Raw genomic sequence first — 17,738 nt, 5'->3', positions numbered from 1 at the left:
AAGAAACCTATGTTTCCATATCAGTGGTGCTCAAACTTTTTCATGTGAAGGACCCCCAAAATGATATGTATTTGGCCACGGACCCCCATCTCAAAACACATGATCCAGGGACCCCCAGAAGCAAAATTTGAGTTACAAATGTCCGCTTAAAAAAATACATATATTCAAAGATTTTCATACAATTTAACGACTTTTCAAAAATAGCAGATCTACAAGCTGTGAGCTTGTATATCTGCTATTTTTCAATAGCTAAAGTTACTAGGGCCCCTCCACCTTGGGCCCTAGTAACTCAGTCCCACTTTCCACCCCCTTGTGACGCCCCTGGCCGTCCGTAGCGTCCAGAAGCCAACAGGCAACCTGCCTCGTACACCTCATCCCTCACCTCGGTGTGATTGGCACGGCCACAGGTTTCCTGCCTCAACAACAGTAGAGAGCCCATCTTCAAAGTAATGGCTTACAGCTGTTCCCCGGGCTAATCCTCATCCCTTCTGTCTTTGAAGGGATGCGGTGACATAATAGCCCTGGCCATTCTTTCCCTAAATTGTTGTGGTATTTCTCCGAAGGATTGTTCAAATAGAACGGCGGAGCAGGTGAGACCAAAGCATGTGTTGCTAAATGTAGCATGATTATCAAGCTCCCCCCAGCCCCACAAGCCCCCTCCCCCCTTATTTCTTTCTCTTACTTTCTCTCACCCTGGCACTTTGCTCTCACTCTTTCGGGCTTCTTTATCCCGCCCCAGCCCCTCCTGATCCTTATCGCCGTGGCAGAAGCATTAAATGTAATGTCTGTGGAGGGAAATCATTGGCAACATGTGGCGAGAAGCTTAAGATGTTGTCACACTTTAAGTTGCCTATAATCTGTTCAAAGAGAAAGTGCATACTTCTCGAAAGTGCCTTTGGAAGGAGAGGAGCGAGGGAGAGAGCAGTGGCCTGGAGGGGGAGAGAGAGAGAGAGAGAGAGAGAGAGACAGACACACACAGACAGACAGACAGACAGACAGACAGAGACCTGCTCTCTCGGCTGCACTTGGCTCAGTCGGAGTGTTTACATGTAAAAAAGTCATAATGCGTTGTTTCTGATTATTATTACCAGTAAGATGTTTAAGGGCAAAAAGCAGGCGAGGTCGCTCCATCTGTCTTGGCCATATATGGATTCTGTTAGTGTGGTTCCCCTAAAAGGGCATCATCTGGGATACGATCCCTTTTAAGCCCATATATGGAGATCCCTGCTCTGAGTATCTGACATCACTGGGATGTCACAGTGATGTGTCAGGGGAACCATAGTGTCAGGTGTTCCCCGTTCGGACGGACGTCTACAGACAAGCTGTGACGGTTCTGATAGTAAACTGCGACCTATGGTCGCAATTATTATGACTATTTCTTGTTATTATTTAATCTGTTATTCTGCATGGCCAATTATAGGGCTTGCTTGTAACATTACGACTACGAGCAGCGTTCAGCAGTGTGATAAAAGGTGTAAATGAGAGTGCTATAGAGTGCTAAGGAACCCATGGAGGGAACTGATGAGGGATTACGTGGACGTTGTGGATTAAAGGCAGGGACATAATGATTCCTGTGGGAGAGAGGTATGTGCTGAGACGAGCTCCTTTACTATTTATGAGAGTCCAGTCCCGGGGAGGCCTTGGATAAATATTGACACCTCTCCGCTTGAGATGCGGGCCATTGATCCACACAGGAGGGCCTCTCGCCGCTCGATCCGCGCTCTCAGGTGTGGGAGGAGAAAAAGCGAGGCGGCAGGGACGCGGGGTTCTCATGCCGGTGGTCTGGTCCCTCTTTTGTCAGCTATATACCCCTCGCTAAACTCTCCCCTGTCCTTTATAAACAGACGAGAGAGGAGGTGCTGATCATGCCAATGTTGACCCTCTCCTGCGTCGCTGGGAGTCGTGTTACCCAGACGGCGAGGGCTGAGAAAGTGGATTTGAAGTCGATACAAACCTTCATTTGACGGGTCACTGGGATTAGAACAGCAGAGGAAGGGCAGACACTGGTCACCTGTATCACGTTTAAATCAGATCCCAGTCACCGACTGCGCCCCCTTCATCCCGGCCGTAATGTCCCTGTGGGTCTTTGCAAAGAGTTTACACAACAATTTGTCATGTCATCTAGAGATATATTCCGTTGTAACCTTCTATGTCGTCGGTCTACCATACCTGCACAGTGTGTGATGTTATCCCTTGAGCTGGGAGAGGCCATGTTGTGTTTATTAACGCATGAAGTAAATATACTGTATATATATATATCGTCGTTGTCGGGTGGAAACCTCGTATGTCCAAGTTTCAAATGTGTACATTCTTTCGCAAAGTAAAGCCCCGCTTCATCATACAAGGCCGTCGCACAAAAATATTGAAAACAGCAGATCTACAAGCTCACAACGCCTCGCGGTGCGAGGCGTTGTGTGCTTGTAGATCGTCTGTTTTCACTAGTTTAGATCATTTTTAAAATGATAAATGAAAAATGAACGTTTTGGACATACAAGGTTTTCACCCGACAACGACGATATAGTATAAAAAATTATCATTTACACCTTCTCCCCTGTCTGTAGTTGGCATGCCCGGGCTCAGGCCTGGGCCTCAGTCCACTAATCAGGTAATGTTAGGGAGGTTGAATGGCGTGCCTCCCCCTGGCCAGCGCTTCACTGCTCACACAGCGGTGTTGTTTTAAAGAGCATTCTTTAGCAGCCGAACTTGGAAAGGTATTAAAGTGGGATTAGGGCTCCTCCACAATCCACTGCTTGTGTCATTCAGGGAGTTGTGTTCTCCTCTCCCCGCTGCCACCTCCCCACTCCTCCTCTGTTTGATTGTGGCGAGCCGCGGGAGTGGGACTGACTGCGCCTTTTCAAAGGGAGAGGGGTAGGGTTAAATCCCTAGTCCACTGCTCCCTGCTAATTCTCCTTGTTCCTTAGAGAAGGATTTGCTGCTGCTGCCAGCTTCTCAAAGGCCCTCTCTGCCCATCCGAGAAGTCGCCGTTGCCTTCCTGTGGAGGTGTGGTTGCCATAGAAGGGGCGTCATGCGTGGCTATTCCATCTGAACCCCGCGGAGAATGGGGACCGGGGACTGAAAACAGGCAGAAAGTCCGGATTAGGCCAGAGGACAAAGCAGGACAGGAAGATTCCAGAAGGCACGAATAGGAATTACAGCAGCAAAAATAATGCAAAGTGACAGAGAGGGGAAATAGAAAAATAATGGCTTACAAGATTAGAGTCGGCCGAGGAAAAGGAAGAAAGGGAAGGCAGGCCTGAATGAGAATGTTTTCATCTGGATGAGAAGATTTGAGAGAGAGCGGTTGTCGAAGGTGAATGCAGAAGCTTGGACATATCAGGACCGTGCTAACAAGTCATTTCCTCAGCCTTTCTCTTTCGTTCTTAGGCTAAGCCTCCAATCATTAGCTAAACATTAGAGTTAGAGATGGGAACTAGCTTGACAGATTCATCACCCCTTTTGCCCCAAAATCGCAGCATGCAACATGCTAATCCCGTTGAAAGATCGAACACAATTTTGGGTTGTGACGTCTTCCGTTTGTCTTTAGATGTATGAGCTGATGTAAGATTTATTTGTTTTTTTCCCTAAATGTTATTCATTTGCTTTTGCAAATATTTTTTTTCCTTGGCGATGACCAGAATTGGCGACTTGTTTAGAAGACAAATCCAGGTTGCAGGTCACTTAAACAAGAACTCAGCTTGTTTGAGAAACATGCCAGAAATTTCTTTTTCAAGGGATTATCCATGAGGTTTTTCCATAGTTGAATAATAATCTTCTTAACTTATTGTAATAAATGGAAGATTAAAGGATTTCATGAACCCTGCAAGTGCCAGTTTTGATATCTCTGTTGTTTTCCTGTTGTGTGTGTGATTGTTAAAAAGATAAAAAGCCAGAGGGATCACGACTGCCTTAATTCTCCGTCAGTTATTAGATGTGATTCTTGATCATGGGGAACGATGATTATCAAGCAAACAGTAACACAACCCATCAATCATTATGATGTAATTAAGATTGCATGTGAAATTCAACATTGACATTGGACTTGTACCATAGCTTTGTTGATCATGCTCTGATGGGCAGTAGCAAAGCAATGATTTTACAAAGCTCCGCAGACAGCAACCAGCCCCACACTATCTTGTTTCCAAAATGCATACAGCTGCTGTACCGAGCACTGTGCCACATACACATACACACATGCATGTGTGGGTGTATGCATATATATAGACACACACACACACGCATGCGCGCGCACGCACACACACACACACACACGCGCACACCCGCTGGCCTGCACGCGCACGCACACATGCACACACACACACACACACACACACACACACACACACACACACACACACACACACACACACACACACACACACACACACACACACACACACAGAGAGAGAGAGAGAGGGAGAAAGAGAGAGAGACACCCGCGCCCTATCAGTACTCAATCAGCACCTACAATGATATTACCATAACAAAACCATCCTTTGGTTTTCTCTCCACTCATATTTACACATTATATTCATCACTATCGCTCATCCCTGTCCCGAGCCCTGCAGCAGATGATGTCAATTGCCGCTCTCTCTCTCTCTCTCTCTCTCTCTCTCTCTCTCTCTCTCTCTCTCTCTCTCTCTCTCTCTCTCTCCCTGCCTCCCCTAGCCTTGCACAATGAAATAGACGTTCACCACAAATAGATAGGCGGTTGCCAGCTGTCTTCCAGACCAGGGCAAACAAAGGGGCCACTAATAAATCCAGCTTTACGGCTGGACAAGATCAACCACACTCTCTGCCTTCCTGCTCCGTTTAATGTGGTTTCTTCAAAACATGGGGGGGGATGAATTAAATGTCTTCTCGCTCACCAATAAAACAATACAAACATCTTCCTGAAAGGATATAAAAGAAGATAGAGGTGTTGTCGGGGAAATGGCAATAGCGGCAGGCAGCGGCGCAGTGTTTGGTAGACGGTGGCATAATATTAGACCTCTAAGATGAAATATGAACTGACCACGAGGCTCCCTGCTAGTACGCTATGAATCATCATCGGCACTCACAGGTATCTGATGGGTATACGATAGCCGGGGATATAAGGAAATGTTCAGTGGATATGGCAATCGAGACTCTACAGTATTTTCGCTGCACGGTGAATAGGAAAAATAGTCGATCTAGAAGCTCACAAAGCATCACATCGTGACATGTTGTGAGCTTGCAGATCGGCTATTAAAATTATTATTATTTTTATTTATTTATCTATTTACAGTATTTATTTATCCCGCCTATAATGACATGCCCAACATACTGTAGGGCAGGGGTCTTCAACAGGGGGTCCGGGACCCCTAGGGGGTCCTCAGAGTTACTACAGGGGGTCCTCCAAATCTTTGTGTGATAGCAACTCGTTTCCCCCCCTTATATTAACCACTTGAACCCTAGTGTCCATATTCTGAGAACTTTAGCCAAAAATAGCCGATCTACAAGCTAACAACGCCTCGCACTGCGAGGTGTTGTGAGCTTGTAGATCGGCTATTTTCGGCAAAGAGCTTTGGAGGGGGGAAAGAGCAGACTAAGTACAGTGAAAGGTCAAGTTTATTATTAAGTATTGACGGCTCAAGTGGTTAAATATCTGAAAACACACGTTAACATGAATCCAAAATACACTGATGATCGTGCTGTCAAACAATGAAACTAAATCTATGAACAGGTTGTGGGGGTCCCTGCTTCATCTCTCTCTCAACCAAGGGGTCCTTGCCCTGAAAACATTGAAGACCCCCTGCTGTAGGGATGCCATTGAAAGTGGTTAATTGGGATCATCTGATCGCACCGACCAAATGATCCAGTCTCCTGGATGTGTGACAGAGAGTGGGTGCCCATGACTGAACTCAGGAGGGATGATGTGGGGCTGAGTCCACCTCGGCACTTTAACAGATGAGCTGCTGTCAAAGGGATCACTTCCATGGCTGCCCACAGGATCATCTGGTCACCCTGCCTCCACACTTTAATCAAAACCACTTGATGGAAACATCAAGTAACTGCTCTACACAACGGCACCAACCCTGCACAGATTTACAACACAATATGAAAAAAAAAGTTTCATACTTGATTTAGCAACGCCTATTTAAAGTTGTATTTATGAAATGCTACAGCACTGCTGGCACTGCTGGCAACAACTGCTGAAACAACTGAACATTTGTTCAAAGATAGTTGGACAACCACTTCAGAGGCTATATACATCTACGTATGATAACAGCATTCTAAGGTTGGCAAGAAATATTACCTCTAACAGTAGCCATGTGTTGCATAGAGAATATAGGTTGCTACCTTCAGGAAGGAGATACGGTGTTCCAGCATACAATAAGCTCAGACTAAATAGGTCCTTTGTCCATCAGTCGACTTTAAGGCTTAATGAGTTTGGCCAGAGGTAGGCTAGGCAGTGGACATTGCTCTTGTCTGTATTATCCTCATGTATGTAATCCTGTTTTTTGTTCCTTTGTGTCAAATGTTTATATTTATGTTTCGCATACATGGCTGCTGTCGCAAGACACATTTCAGTGTGCACTGACAATAAAGTACTATATCATATCATATGATATCAATGAAATGTCTTGACTTTGGGCTTGATTCCAACCGAGTCCACCCTTGCTCAAACTGTATGTATAATCATTGTATTAATATGATTTGACATGCCACGTGTTCTTGCTTTTCATCTTATCTTACCATATGTTTTACTTCTTTGTCTCTCAGGTTGTTTGCCACCAAGTGCAGTGGCTGCATGGAGAAGATCGCCCCCACAGAGTTTGTGATGCGCGCCCTGGAGTGTGTCTACCACCTCAACTGCTTCTGCTGCTGCGTCTGCGACCGCCAGCTGAGGAAAGGCGACGAGTTTGTCCTGAAGGAGGGTCAGCTGCTGTGCAAGATCGACTACGAGAGGGAGAAGGACTTGCTCAGCTCCGTGAGTCCGGATGACTCAGACTCAGGTGGGCGCTCTGCACCCTTTCACACCAGCCTGGGAACAACACTCGGGTGCCATCGTAAAATGGCACCAGGGTGTTGTACTCTGTATGGTGTATTACCCATACCGCGGTGGTGTTAGCCAACCTAGAAGTCTTCCATCATGTCTCTGTCCTGAATCCATCCTCCGTTTTACTGCAGCACCCACTGCTGCCTGTCCTTAATAATTATGTTTGTGATAGGGCATTCACGAATAGTTATTTTTAGTATTCGAATTATTCGACCCCAAAGTATTCGAATAGTCGAATATTCGACAGGACTGGCCAAACTGTCAAATATTAAGTACAAGAGGAACATTGTGAAAATAGACGATCTGCTATTTTCACAATATTTATCTGCGGAACTGAGTCACATTAAATGTAATACCTGCAGTTCCAAGTGCTTGTCAGGGTGGGGGTCCCCAGTTCAAATATGTTTATTTTGGTTGTCACAGCCTAAAAAGTTTTGAGAACCGCTGGTATAAAGCATTAAAAAATTCATCCACCAGGGGCATTGACAACTCATTCTTGACTTCCTATCTAGCCAAACTTTATAAACTATATCTTTTTTAAAGAGAAAACAATAAAAAAATAAAAATACTCGAATATTCGACTTCGGTGAACAACATCAAATAGTGACTTTGATATTAGAATATTCGAATATTTGGTGAACGCCCTAGTTTGTGATAAAAATAAAAAAAAACTGACGAGGCACATTGTTGCACAACATCTGCACATTTCAAAGAACTGGGCTGCCAAAGCCTTCCTTCCTTGGGGCTTCGACCTGCTGATATGTCTGAATTTTCCAAATAATTCTTCTTCCTGGATGAGAAGAAACTAAACTGGAGCACAAGCTTCATGCTTCTCCATGCAGCGCCGGCAGTAAAAATCTGGGACTTCTGAGACGGCTTTTGATGGTTGATTTTGTTAGTTTTCTAATTTGGGGCGAGGAGCGCCGGTTTATGATGTACAGTAGGAAGTGGGAACAGGACACAGCCAAGCCACCCTGTATTAACCCATTCAGGCCTAGGATTATTGACTGCTTTAACCAGTGAAAAATAGCAGATATACAAGCTCGCAGCGCGGCACCGAGTGCTTGTAGATCTGCTATTTTTGAAAAAGTCGTGAAAATGTGTGCAAATCTTTAAATTGATATGTATTTTCAAAGCGAACGTTTGTAACTCAAATTTAGCTTCGGGGGGGGGGGGGGGGGGGGGGGGGGTCCCTGGAACTAAATATTTTGAGATGGGGGTCCATGGCCAAATAAATATCAGTTTGGGGGTCATTCATATGAAAAGGTTTGAGAACCACTGTCATAGTAGTCGCTTAAGAACAGACTAACTGAGCTCCAGTTAAGTGAAAAGGACCTTTTCTTTGACGATGGCTGGCCAGATTGCTAGCTGACATAGAAACATTGGTTTTTTCAATTTTTTTTAGAAGGATTCAAAAGACACTTATAGAACCGGGTCAAAATTCAAATTTTCACGATTTTTCAAAAATGGCAGATCTACAAGCTCGCAGCGCGGCACTCGGTGCCGCGCTGTGAGCTTGTATATCTGCTATTTTTCATTAGTTAAAAGCATAAAATAATGATACACAATATGTGTACCCGTTCTGAATGCGTTAATGGCTATCCATGCGTGGGCGGTATCTGGTGCTGGAAAGAATTAAATCACTGTATCATGGTGAGTGACAGAGGGATTTGGGGGCCTTTTTCGCAGAAAGCCAAGCAGCGCGCCTCCAACTCTTATCAGCTCCAGTGTTCCTTTACTATAGCCCTCTACGCGCACGCACACACACACACACACACACACACACGTACGCGCGCGCGCGCACGTTGAGGCGTCTCGCCAAACCCCACTGTTCGCTGCCATCTGGCTCGCATTCAAACATGCACAAAAGCAGGGAATTTGTCAAATACATCTGTGCCTGTGTCAACTTTTGTCAACTTATAGGAATATTTGCTTTGCTTCCTCGTTTCGGTTGTGTCCACCCAGTCGGTGTATCACACGTGTCGGTGAATTGACTCCCAAAATTCAAAAGATTGAGAAAATGTTGACATGAGCAGAGGTTAACCTCGGCATGTCGCCGATGAAATGTAGGTTTCCAGTGGTGAGATGCAGAGATATATGGTACAGTACATATCAGAACCAGATGACGTGACACGCCATGCCATCACGTCAGGGGCGTCGCAGCAAATTCTGGGCCCTGGGTACTTTAACTATTGAAAAATAGCAGATATACAAGCTTGTAGATCTGCTATTCTTGAAAAATTGTGAAAAGTTGTGATTTTTTTTTTTTTTTTTTTTTACCTATGTTTCTATGTCAGTGGTGCTCAAACCCTTTCATGTGAAGGACCCCCAAAATTATATGTATTTGGCCATGGACCCCCATGTTAAAATATGTATTTTCCAGGGACCCACCAGAAGCAAAATTCTAGTTACAAATGTCCGCTTAAAAAATACATATATTCACACATTTTCACGATTTTTTTCAAAAATAGCAGATCTACAAGCTCGCAGCGCGGCACTCGGTGCCGCGCTGTGAGCTTTTATATCTGCTATTTTTCAATGGCTAAAGTATTTTAAGGCCCTCCACCTTGGGCCCTTGTAACTCAGTCCCCCCCCCCCCCCCCCCCCCCCCCCTTGTGACGCCCCTGACACTGTACGTCTTCCAGAAATCACTAGAACTGAACATGTCACTGGGCTTTGTTAACAGTTACGCTGGTTGTGATTTTGAGTTCAAGGATAATTCCTGCTTTTAAGTGATTGATAGTTTTTATTTTTTAGATTTTATATATACTGTAGTAGATTTATAACCAGGAAAAACTGTTTCTCACTGGTAATTTCCCAACATGCTCGGCTGAATGTTGTCGACTGCACTTCTAAAATGGATTTCAAAGAAAATGGAAAATGTTCTTTCTTAAAATCACTTAACCCAGCATCAATGCTTGCTTATTTTCAAATTGACTGTGCCAATTCATCCTTGATTATTTGACCCATTCGTTTGCCATTGACGGGAACTAAACGATGCAGATGTTCTTATGTCTGTCACCAGAAACTAAAACTTGCATTCAATATACAGTTCAAAGAACCGTATTAACTAAGGAACATTCCTTGAAACAATAAATTGTGCCGGGTTGATTGAACGGTGACTTTATAATAACTGCAAACACATTAAGCGTTTAATGTGAACAGCTACTGTCATAAGTATTTCTCCAGTAACATATCTCAGAAATCTCATAAAGCCACGGTGTAATTTTGTTTTAATGGCAAGGTGTAGTTGTACGATAGAGAGCCATGAAAATGAAAGAGGTTTTATTATCACCCAAAACATTAATATCCTTTTGCTGACAGTAACAATTTAATAATCCATACTAGATATGGTCACCATTTTGAGCTCTGCATAAGTGCAAAAAGTCACATTCTCCCGCAGTCGCTTGAGGGCTGCATATCCCATATGCTTTTCATGTAGTGGTGGATGTAGTTTTCTTATCAAATATTGATTCAGTGTAAATCAGCCAAAGCTGACTGCAATTAATAATAAGTGACACAGTGTCCAGTTCAATAACAAATGCACATATTTCGTTGCGCTCTCCCCATAAGAGCTGGTCTTCCCTAAGTCTAATCGTGCTCGCCGGCCTATTCCTTTTTTGTAATAAATTGATAACAAAGTATTAAAAACACGTGTGTCTCCTTTGATTATGGGGCTCGTGGTGTCTGAATCTCCTCGGAATGGCGAAGAACAAAAATATCTATTTATCAGCGGACTGTCACTGACTAAAGGGGGAGTAGTCGGTTCAAAACCATTACTGATGTTTCGGAGAAATGATTCTCTCTTGCAGAGAAAAGCGACGACGAGGAGTTGGACATCAAGCCAGAGAAAGGTGCTGGAGGCCAGGGGAAAGGAGACGACGCGAAGGATCCCAGGAGGCCTAAGCGGCCTCGCACCATCCTGACCACTCAGCAGAGAAGGGCCTTTAAGGCCTCCTTTGAGGTCTCCTCCAAACCCTGTAGAAAGGTGAGCCAGCAGGCTAATATGTTTCAGTTGAAAACATATCATTTTTGTGGTGTGACACCAGGGACGTGCTGGCCATTGGGAAAAGCGGGACAACTCCCGAACGGCCGGTTCATTCCCGGCCGGTCCAGGCCGGCCATTAGGAAAAAATAAAAAACAGCCTTGTATGATGGCCTTCATCATACAAGGCCGTTGCACAAAAGTAGTAAAACAGCAGATCGTGCTTTCTACAGGGTTTGGAGGAGACCTCAAAGGAGGCCTTAAAGGCCCTTCTCTGCTGAGTGGTCAGGACGGTGCATCGGCTGTTTTCACTACTTTTATACAAAACAAACGGTTTTGGACATACAAGGTTTTCACCCGACAATGACGAAATATACAGTAATTGGCCCACTGGGTTGTCACTTGTCATGATCTGAAATGGCAAATCTTTGAGTAGCAGCAGCGCTATAGAGAGAGATCTCTCTCTATAGCCCTTTTGCGTGCTATAGAGAGAGATCTCTCTCTATAGCACGCAATGAGGGCCTCTCCAACTCTTTTTCCCGGGCTGAATCAGGGGCCCAGCACGTCCCTGTGTGACACTTGTCAAAAGAGTCGGACGACCAAGTATAAATTAAGCCAAAGTGCACGCATGTTCAAAGTCTTATTATGCATAAGACAAGACATTTTAGTCAGGCACTTAACCAAGACGCACTAGATGCTGCCATACTTTTCTGCACTATCTTTTAATACAGCATTTTATTATTTTCCCTGGCTTTCATCAGGCTTCGGGGACACATGGAGTATTAAATGCGCGCTGCCACGAGGCCTACAGTAGTTTCACAAATAAAATTCTCAAATTCAAAAAAAGTTTCCCCCCCACCTCAGAGCTGGGCTTTGAAGTGGGCGAGCAGCATTCTGTTCTGTGTTAACTGAGGTAGAGTTGTAACACAGTCCGCCTGCTCCAAATGACATTCTGAGAGAGGAGAGCTTGCCTCCATAGCTCAGGCCCTAAAAAACATGCACTGACTGCAGCCAGTCCAAAGGCTTTGAAGAGGCAGTAACCAAGAGGTCTAAAAGAGACTGCTGTATTAATTCAACATTCATTGAAATCAAAGCAAATAAAAGGGGCAAAGTGCCCATTGGGAAATGTGCCAGGTACATAAAGGACACAAACTATTTCCGTGTGCTGTGGAGGGTTTTTGTTTTGTCGTGTGATGTCTAAAGCCTTTTTTTCTTTCTTTTTTCACAGGTGAGGGAGACACTGGCTGCTGAGACAGGACTTAGTGTTCGGGTGGTGCAGGTGTGGTTCCAGAACCAGAGAGCCAAGGTGAGAGAGCCTTTAACGCAGGACAACCTATGATGAATGACTTTGTTTTTATTTAGAGACATGAGTCAGGTCACATGCAACAGCTTGGTTCCCTCTTGAATTTGCGGGAAAGGGCAATTAATAATCCAAATAATAAATCACCCAGACTGTGTGTGTATGTGTGTTAAACTTATCACAGCATTCCTTTCACATCAGTAAAGTTACAAATTCACCTCACTCTTGCCTTTAAATGTCTACACCCTCCTCTTTTTTGATACTATCTCTGAAGGCCTTTGATATTTGACAATGAAATGCGCTTAGATACAAGTTTATGTAGTTCATTCAAGGGTGAGCAGCGAGGAGCATCCTTTTTAAATTAAAGAGTGCACATGTTAGTCTGAGGAGTTTCTCACAACTTTGACTCCTTCTTTACAGATGAAGAAGTTGGCAAGGAGACAGCAGCAGCAACAGGAACAGCAGAATTCTCAAAGACTCGGTCAAGGTACGACACAGAACCTGCACCTCAGTGTAACTGTTTTAGAAGTCATGTTACTAAAAGCGTAGGGTCTGTCTTACATCCCAGTATACCTGACCGGTTAATGTGACTGCATGTAAATGGGCCTACAACGTCCACAGTTTAAGGCAGTGTTTCTCAAACTGTTACATTCCAAGGTCCTCCCTTAACTCTGACAGTGTACAAATGGAACCAAATGGACCCGTTAGGGTTCATTTGGTTCCATTTGTACACTGTCAGAGTTACAGACTTGTAAGGGTCAATTTAGACCTCCCTAAGGAGGTCTAAATTAACCTAGAGAGTCCTTGGAATCTACTTTGAGAAACACTGGTTTAAGGCATCCCTCTTCTCCACTTCTTTGCTGAATCTCTTCACTGTCCTGTGTAGATAACGTAATATTTAAAGACATTACTGCTAATAACTCATGGATTATCTAAATGTACTGTAAATTAGGATGGGACCATAATGCTATACTCTGATCTACATACATGTATGCTTCTGTCTAATCATATTAACGAAATAGCACAAACAGCATTGGGCAATCGTAATGGCCTCTGCTCATGTGTGACCTGGTATGATTCCGTTTGCATGGGTGGGGGTTGAAGAGACGAGAGGCTGTAGTTTGGGTGAAGCGTGGCAGAGAGCTGGGAAGGAGGGTGGGAGGAACGTCGTCCAAACACTCTCAAAGTATTATGTGTGAAACATTGAACATACTATGACCTACAAGTGTCCGTGCTGTACTGTAGTCAGTTAGGGCATTGGTTCTCAAACTTTGAAATTTGAAGGTCTCCCCTTAACTTTGACAGTGTACGGTGTCAAAGTTACAGACTTGTAAGGGTCAATTTAGACCCCCATAAAGGAACCTAGAGAGTCCCTGAAATCTTTGAGAACAATTGAGTTAGGGTAAGAGACAGAGTAGAGTTCACCAGTGGCGGACAGTAACATTTACTTGATATTTCTTCATATTTGTTGGATAGTTTCACTCAAATACATACTGTACTTGTCATTTTGACTCCATCACAATTCTTGGAAGGGGCAAAGGTACATTAAGCACTATTCCAAATAGTGAAAATAGCCGATCTACAAGCTCACAGCACGGCGTGATCTGCTATTTTCAATATTATTATAGAGTAGAGTTCACACGGCCATGAGATGCATGTAATGTGAATGTAAACCAGAACAACTTCACATCAAAAGATCTGGATGGTTTGGAAAACTTGGAAGCCAAATGGAATGAATGGCAAACATCATTTCACAAGGCCTCACCACTGTAAAGGAAAGTGCAGGGGGATGGGCTCTAGTCACAAAGCCACAAGGACTATGGTTCCCACTCACCACTCTGAAAGCCAAGAGCAAGATTTTTAATGTCAAGTGTGAGAGAATCACTCTGTACCAACGTTAACAAATAGGTTACCATGATAACGCTATACACACAAGTCATCCAAGTAGATTCGCGGGAGTAGCTACGGCTAACTCGCTCGCACAGCCCTGTTCGCAATACAACGTTGCTGGTACTTGACATTTTACACTTAAGCCTCTATCAGAGTCTAGGGCAGGGGTCGGCAACCCAAAATCTCAAAGAGCCATATTGGACCAAAGAAACTAAAAACAAATCTGTCTGGAGCCGCAAAAAATTATAAAAGCCTTATATATCGTCGTTGTCGGGTGGAAACCTTGTATGTCCAAAACTTTGTTTTGTATTTATCATTTACAAAATAAATGAACTAAACTAGTGAAAACAGCCGATCTACGAGCACTCAACGCCTCGCACCGCGAGGCGTTGTGTGCTTGTAGATCGTCTGTTTTCACTACTTTTGTGCGTCAGTATTGTATGATGAAGCAGGGCTTTACTTTGCAAAAAAAAAAAGTCTATATGTCAAAATGCCTACTGTCAAAATGTTACAGCATTGGAAAGTGTTAAGAATGTTTGTGTCATGTTTGTCCTCCTGCAAAAACCATATTAAAACAAAAAATATATATTTTTCCCCCCTATCCTTTTCCCTTTTGAAAAAGCTCCAGGGAGCCACTAGGGTGGTGCTAAAGAGCCGCATGCGGCTCTAGAGCCGCGGGTTGCTGACCCCCGGTCTAGGGTGAAGAGCTATTCACTTCACCGCGGTGTAGTTTTCTAGCTATCACCTAAAAATACATAACAAAGCCTAGGTGATAGCTAGGAAACTACAACGCGGTGAAGTGAATAGCTCTTCACCCTGGACTCTGTTAGAGCCTTTAGACAGCTAGTCAGACAAGTCAGTTAAGTAAGCTATATTCAAATAGATATTTATATTTGGTGAACTGGTGATGCACTTACATTTCAATGGATTGCATTACATTAGTCATATTGGAATCTACAAGCACAATCATTTTTTCTCAGTTTGTCCTTAGTTGACTGGAAACACGGTCAGATTCACCCACTGACCGTGTCCACACACTCGATAACACTTTTCCATCATTCTGATTGGCCGTCTTACAGAGGTGATGTCCAATCGGATGGAGGGCATGATGAACTCTTTCACGCCGCTCGTCCCGGCACAGCAGCAGCTGGTTGCCATGGACCAGAACGGCTACAGCACAGACCCTTTCCAACAGGGGCTCACCCCCCCACAGATGCCCGGTGACCACATGAATCCATATGGTGAGCATCTAACGTCCCCTTACCCCCTTACCTCAGCCATCCATCCCCCCCTAAAAACACACACTCATACTCATCCCTTGATGTTAGCTCATAACTCCCTAGTGTGGGACATGTGTCCTGGCCACAGCCCCTTGATTTAGACCGCTCGCAGAGCAATACGAGCAGCTTCCCCTCCCACATGAGATAACACAAGCATGCTCACAAGGCGTCGGGTTTTGAAGTTTGTTTTCAAATAAATTTAATACGACTTTAACTTTTCCACACACACACACAAACACCCCGACACCCCGTCTCTCCCTCCTCTGAGGCAAAAGTTCTTTCTCCGTTTCCATTGGTGGCAATCTACGGTACACGTAGTTCTTAATGTGCGATCAAAGTGATCGCTGGGTTTCAATGATCAGAGTCGCGGTGGCTGATTGCCATTATCAGACGAGCAACAAGGGTCTCGTATGTTCTTCCTGATTGTGTGTGTGTGTGAGTGTGTGAGTGTGTGTGTGTGTGCGTGTGTGTGTGTGTGTGCGTGTGTGCGTGTGTGTGTGTGTGTGCGCGTGTCTGTGTGTGTGTGTGCGTGTGCGCGTGTCTGTGTCCGTCCATCCGTCGGTACGTCGGCCGTCCACCGGTCCGTCCGTCCGTCTGTGTGCGCGAGCTATGCAGCAAAGTATAAAGAAACAAACAAGATGGAAGAAGCCCGTCAATCAAGTATTAGTCCACAGGATGTAACTGGAACAACACATTTTTGAGTGCTGTCCTCAACGCGTCCCAGAGGGACCATTTCGCGAAGTTCATAACTTCCTTATAATTTGCCTCCATTTAGTTCCTCTCAGTGGTGAAAACCCAAATCCCCAGTCTCATCACTCTCCTTTGGTTCGGGGGAAGAGAACAATATTGGCAAGGCATTAAAAGATATGTCTCATCACACTGTCCCCATTTTGTGCAACACTATCATTAAGATCCAGAGTGTAATAAAGTTAACTATTCCCCGCAGAGAAATAACATGTTGAGGTTTTATGAAAGGCGTAAACAGTTGCTATTAACCAGATCTGTTAGGAGGATGCCCCCTTGTTTACATGCCCCTTCGTAGACCACAATTGTCCCAGTGAGGGCAGCAAAAAGTGGGCTTTGATGATCCTTAACAAAACAGTTTTGCACAATTGTGATGACACACAATAGCAATTTCTCAATGTGGCTATTAGTAATTATCGTTTCACAACAGCGTCATAAATCTGCTATACAAGATTGAATTGATTTTGTAATCAATACCATGGGATGCGTGTGTGCCTGTGCGTAACAGTACACGATGCTTCTAATGGCCAAACGCCCAAACTAAATGTCGATCTCCTCCCTCCGCAGGAAACGATTCTGTGTTCCACGACATAGACAGCGACACGTCCTTAACCAGCCTCAGCGACTGCTTCATGGCGTCATCGGAAGTCAACTCCATGCAAGCCCGCGTGGGAAACCCCATCGACCGGCTCTATTCCATGCAGAACTCTTACTTTGCATCATGAAAGAGTGAAGAACATCAACACGGAATACAGTAAACTGTAACATCTCAACTTTGAGGCCGGAGGGCCAGGAGTTTCTACATCGTTATGGACAAGACAGTGAAAGGAACACCAGTAGCCTCCTGGTTATGTATGGAAGCTGACGCAAAGATAGTTAAATAAACCACTGTTGGAGAACAGTGACGATTCCTGGGGAAGAGACCTAAAAAAATATTGTTAGATTATTTGGTAGGATTGCTTATCTGTCACAGGAGATATTGCTCCTTTCTTTGTTCACTTAAAGAAAACGAGTACATATTGAAGCCACTGAATATACCGTCTCAAAACCAAATAACACAGCGAGTTTATACAGTGCATGATCAATTGTAAACTAAAATTTTTTTTTGTATGCCCCTGGATTCATTGTGGTGTTTCATTACACTACATGGATCTCCATGTTCAGCGTTTAGCATTTTGATCACTTCCATAGGTTTAGATATCGTGTTGATAGTAAATAGACGCAGCATGTCTGCAAAAGATTGACTGTAAATGTACGTATGTATGAGATATTTTGTGCGTGCGTGTGTGTGCGTATGTGTGTGTGACAGAGAGAGGGAGAGAGAGAGAGAATTGTTTAGAGAAAATAAAAGTTGAGAATTTGGTGGACATGTAGGATCAGTAAAGTGTAAATAATTTCCCCAGGCAAATTGGATGTGCATGTTAAAAATGGAAAAACATTCTATTTATTTAACTATAACAGGCTCTTGAAGGTACATATTAAAAATTGAAAAGCTTTATTTAAAAAAGGAGAACTTTTTTG

General features: G+C 44.1%; 1 protein-coding gene across 3 annotated transcripts in view; it reads left to right on the top strand.

Annotated features, from left to right (window-relative positions):
• The window catches only part of lmx1bb (LIM homeobox transcription factor 1, beta b), a gene marked incomplete at both ends in the record, with an annotated part of 91,953 nt that extends 75,011 nt beyond the window's left edge, over window positions 1-16,942 (top strand). Inside the window, 6 exons of one of the 3 annotated variants that reach the window (XM_080739336.1) lie at window positions 6,742-6,974; window positions 10,831-11,006; window positions 12,232-12,309; window positions 12,724-12,790; window positions 15,273-15,434; window positions 16,785-16,942. In XM_080739336.1, coding sequence (XP_080595462.1) covers window positions 6,742-6,974; window positions 10,831-11,006; window positions 12,232-12,309; window positions 12,724-12,790; window positions 15,273-15,434; window positions 16,785-16,942 — 874 coding nt within the window. Of the gene's footprint in view, window positions 1-6,741; window positions 6,975-10,830; window positions 11,007-12,231; window positions 12,310-12,723; window positions 12,815-15,272; window positions 15,435-16,784 lie in introns of all 3 variants that reach the window. The other 2 variants (XM_080739335.1, XM_080739334.1) reach the window with 2 other exon arrangements.
• Window positions 16,943-17,738: the final 796 nt, after the last annotated feature.

This window comes from Nannobrachium achirus (genome assembly GCF_963921795.1).
Source record: "Nannobrachium achirus genome assembly, chromosome: 12".
NCBI classification, from domain to species: domain Eukaryota; kingdom Metazoa; phylum Chordata; class Actinopteri; order Myctophiformes; family Myctophidae; genus Nannobrachium; species Nannobrachium achirus.
Note: the sequence above shows the minus strand (reverse complement) of the source record. Positions and strands in the feature narration are given on the sequence as shown.